Source organism: Palaemon carinicauda, chromosome 26 (genome assembly GCF_036898095.1).
Source record: "Palaemon carinicauda isolate YSFRI2023 chromosome 26, ASM3689809v2, whole genome shotgun sequence".
NCBI lineage: Eukaryota > Metazoa > Arthropoda > Malacostraca > Decapoda > Palaemonidae > Palaemon > Palaemon carinicauda.
The window spans coordinates 4018391-4022962 of NC_090750.1; the positions used below are offsets into that span (position 1 = coordinate 4018391).

Genomic DNA, 4572 nt, shown 5'->3' on the forward strand with positions numbered 1-4572 from the left:
ATTAAAAACTGGAAGTCGTTCTGCTATCTAAATAACACATGCCTAACGAACGATGGCGCCATGGCGCCTCCAGTAACTGGCCTAGCTCTTAAACACAATAAAATACTCTAATTTCATTCTGAGACAGGAGCTAAAATATACTCATAGTAAAGACCCGATACTCAACTTTCCAAAGGCGGAAGATGATGGAGAAAGCATAATAATAATCCTGTAAAACGATCAAAAAGTTAGATCACCAGGAAATATCACCGAGCGAGATCGCTACAAAAAAGGAATGTCCGCCATCGTGGGAATGGCGCTGTTGTATTCCCAATAGTATTACGAGAGCTGGGAGAGCCTTTGTACGGCTCCCTTTTGCCACTTCCTCCTCGAAGCCAAAACTCTGTTGGGGTGCAGATTGCTATGGAGGCGTGTCAAGAATGCGTCTGCTGATATTATGCGATATCCTTTGGAGAAATTTTAAGGATATTTGCGCCAGGAGTTAGAATTCTGAATACCTAAAGGTTAAATTCTCTGGGAATATCACTGTAGTACATATATCCCTTAGGAAGATACTTTAAGGAACTTCCATCACGACGACATGGCTTAAGCCCAAAAATATTACCCACCTACGACTTCAGTTATCCTAAGGAAAGAGGAGAAGCGGAGGCGTTAGACTCTAACGCCTCCGCTTCTCCTGGTGGACGTAACGGACGAACCCAAGGAGAACAGCACAACTGGCTATGTCACACGATTCATCAAATTGCAAGGAGAATTTGCTATATGAGCTTTCTTTGATCTCTGTTATAACTTGGGACAAGATATCTGATGCCATGTCATCGATTCGTCTGTGGATGGTGTTGTTTGATAAAGATATGACACTCAGTTTCTTCGCTTGCTCCTCCCCACATACCTTGCTTACCATCTCGTATGCACAAGGCATAATCAGATTCTCTGCAATGGTGTGGCATTTCTGTTGTTCGGCAACTTTATATGCAACAAAGTAGGATGCTTCGACTGCAGCTTGAAGCTTTTGGGCTTGAATTCCAGATGAACCGAACTTGATATTCTTCAGTGCTACAGCCTGGCGCTGAAAATAAGCCTGATCCTTATTTTGAAGATTTGGATGGCACTTCTGGAGGTGAGTTGAGAGTTTTGATGGCTTCAGGCTTTCATTTGTCAACACTTTGTGACATATCACACATTGTGGCTGATCCTCTCCACCGAATGGTAAATTCACAAAGCCATGGCGAAGAAAGCGTCAGAGTAGGTTCGCTTTTTGGACATTTTATTGTTCAATCTGCAGAAAAAGAAAAAGATGCATAAAAAAGCGAACACTGAGAACTTATTATTCAGTTTTTCATGGCATTCTAGATAACATTAGAAGAGCTTATTCAGCATAGGAATGATGTAACTGTGTTAAAAATGAAAATAAAAAATTCTGCACTCACACACTCGAATACACAGTTACACTAAAACACTAAATTACACTTCCATACACAACTCGAATATCACAAGCAAAATCCACAACACCAAAACCTCAGTACACCACTACTGAAAACCTCAACGCAACACCTATTCAACACAATATCCGTGAATATACTGCAAAACGCGAGGTACATAATTTCTCGCATGGCAGCTAACACAAGTTCACTGATACAAGCACACACGCATACATTCGCCAGGCTGCATGTATCATGCTTGTCAGCACAAGAGCATCTTGTAGCGCGAGACTATAGTGAACGTACGCAGCCTCGCATACTCCGCTAATGCTAGCAAAACCATTGAAAACGTAAGAACCGAGCATACATTATATTATACAAAATTAATAACACAAACTCACAGTAACAGTGGGTAAATACTAAGTATAAACTGCCCATGGCAGTACACATACATACCAGCTCATGTCCACCTTGGCTGATGCTCACAGAGAAACTGGCAGTGTGAAATAGAGGCAGACTCGGGCAGTGAGTGACGCGTACTGGACTCGTCGATGAGTCATCGGGGTTACTGAGTGACTTGTGTCCTGAAGCATACTTGTGAAAATACTTTTCGGTTATCACACACTTAGCTATATATTTTTTTCTTTTCTAGTACTGTATATTAGTTTTTGATATTTATTGTTATTTGGTTTAGCTTTGTTACTTACTTATAATAGGTTTACTTTACAACTTAAAATACTAAGACTAAGTTAACATTAATCCTAATACCAATGCTTACTTGATTTTCAGAATTCTTAACATTTTTCTGTCACCCCTCCATTACCCCCGAAAAATTGATTTACCCCCAGGTTGGGAACCAATGCGTTAGAGTTTAAAGAAGGAACAAGCCGTTTGATAAATAATCACTAAAGGGTAGTTAAAAATTCGTTATGTTTTGTCCCACCAATATAAAACATTTTTTATTATTAGTGGAACAAAACATAGTGAATTTCTAACAAGCCGTTTTATGTATAGCTCAAGAGTAGTTAGAAATTCACTACATTTTGTTGCACCAATAATGGAAAAAAGTTTTTTATGGGTGGGACAAACCATAGTGAATTTCTAACAAGCCATTTGATGTATATGGACTCAAGAGTAGTTAGAAATTCGCTATGGTTTGTCCCACCAATTATTGAAAAATATTTTCTTATTGGTGGGACAAAACATAGAAAATTTCTAACAATCCGTTTGATGTGTAATAACTCAAGGGTAGTTAGAAATTCGCCATGTTATACAGAAATATTATACTTAAAACACAGTCAGATAAATCAGTTACTGGAGGTGTTAAACTGCCCCTAAATAGTTTCTGTTTTCTGTTAAAAAAAAAAAAAATCGCATATTTGTGTTCGAAGTTTCATAATTTGGTTGGCGCAAACATATATCTTTTCAAATTCTTGTAGATGAATAAGATGAAGAGAAATAAACAAAAAATCACAGGTAGGATAACGAAAGAAAATAATAAAAATGGAAGTAAATCATGGAACAGTTAATGCAAATGTTTAACCTTTTTATATGACATTCCGTCCTCTCCTACTACTATTGCTACTACTACTACTTCTACTACTACTACTACTACTACTACTACTACTACTACTACTATAACATGAGAAGTTTTTTAATTGATAAAATAAAGAATAGCTTATTTTGGCTAATTTGTCCTTTGCACTTTACAGCGTTAGACAACAACAATCAAAATAACATAAATAAATATTATTATTATTATTATTATTATTATTATTATTATTATTATTATTATTATTATTATTATTATTATAATAATAATAATAATAATAATAATAATAATAATAATAATAATAATAATAATAATAATAATAATAATAATAATAATAGAATTTTGGATGTTTACCCTATTTAAACTAGGTTTCATTGAAAATATTAGTTGCCTTATTGGCACTCCTCTTGCAAGTGAACTTCTCAATGTCTGAAATTTTCTTTCTGTGACTTGTACTGCATAGAACCAGTAGCCGTGCTATTTTGGCAATCAGTAGCAGGGAGCAAAATACATAGCCCCAAATGCTATAATTTGCCTACAACACTGTGCATTCAAAACCGTGGGTGGAGTCCATACCTGGTATGGGATGGAGTTGCTCTCACACTGGCTGCGGTGCTCACTGGGAAGCATTACATCTCGGTCAAACTGCATCTCCGCTCACACCTGTCAATGCTTGGAGGATTATTGTTCTTAACTGGTACAGGTGGAACGTATAGAGCTGCTCACTGATTGCCTATCACACAGCATGAGCGGGGTTCAGATTCAGGCTAACTGTTGTGCCCTTCATATTCAAGATCTGAACACTCCCAAGCTTCTTGCTGATTGACTGCAGGCCACGGCGGTAGAGTTTCAGTTGTGGGTTAGCTGATGATTATAGTCTTGATCACCAGTGTTACCAAGTTTAGTTTTTTGGCACTGTTCCCGCAGTAGGAGGGGAGGAGAATCATCTCTTTGATCATATTGAGATCTGGCTTCTCTTACTGGGTGAACAGTGCCTCTAGGAGCCTGAGCCTTCCGCAATCTGGAGTACTGCTAATGATATTGGTGTTTTTATTTTTTTTTTCTTTAGAAAAAATCGGTCATGCACATGAAAATCCTGTTGAAGTAGTAAAACAATCTCTATTTTCATAGTATAATCAGTGTCATTAAAATTTAATAGATGAGTCATGTATGAAATGGGCATTGATAAGCATATATGAAGGACTTCTTCAAGGATTCCTGAAAATAAAGTGGTTGGTTATTCTTTATAATTAGTGATCTTGTCCTCATAGTGTGATAATAGATGATAAAATTAATTTTTGGTGTTTTCTTGACCAGGTGTCTCATGATTCTTGATTATGTCTATCATGACCTTCTCCCCCTGTTGCTATTGACAGTGCATAACACCTTAATAACAAAGGTTAACTCAGGAAGCCATTTTCTTGCTGCTGAGGCCAGTCTCGCATCAGGTCTTTCAATATCACGTTTCAGAGAGGGTACGAAAAAGGAAGGTCTGATGGTTGGGGTATTGTATCTAGTGAGGTTTGTGAGCTTCATAAAGCCCATTGTATGAAAACTATATTCAGCATTTGAGACCAGGACATTGAGGAAGGGGAAACT

General features: G+C 37.3%; 1 protein-coding gene across 1 annotated transcript; it reads right to left on the reverse strand.

Annotated features, from left to right (window-relative positions):
- Nucleotides 1-658: 658 nt before the first annotated feature.
- Nucleotides 659-3624, reverse strand: LOC137619455 (zinc finger BED domain-containing protein 5-like). Its single transcript, XM_068349514.1, has 2 exons — nt 3550-3624; nt 659-1114 (listed from the first exon to the last, which is right to left on the reverse strand). The coding sequence occupies exons 1-2, from the start codon at nt 3622-3624 to the stop codon at nt 659-661; spliced, it is 531 nt and encodes a 176-aa protein (XP_068205615.1).
- Between the last annotated feature and the right edge of the window lie 948 nt (nt 3625-4572).

What these genes read in the sequence shown, in the direction of transcription:
- LOC137619455 (XM_068349514.1), bottom strand. Translation starts at nt 3,624, where the DNA reads ATGCAGTTTGACCGAGATGTAATGCTTCCCAGTGAGCACCGCAGCCAG. An exon ending in GCAACTCCATCCCATACCAG is followed by an intron (nt 1,115 to 3,549) that starts GTATGGACTCCA and finishes ACTCACCTCCAG; the next exon opens with AAGTGCCATCCAAATCTTCA.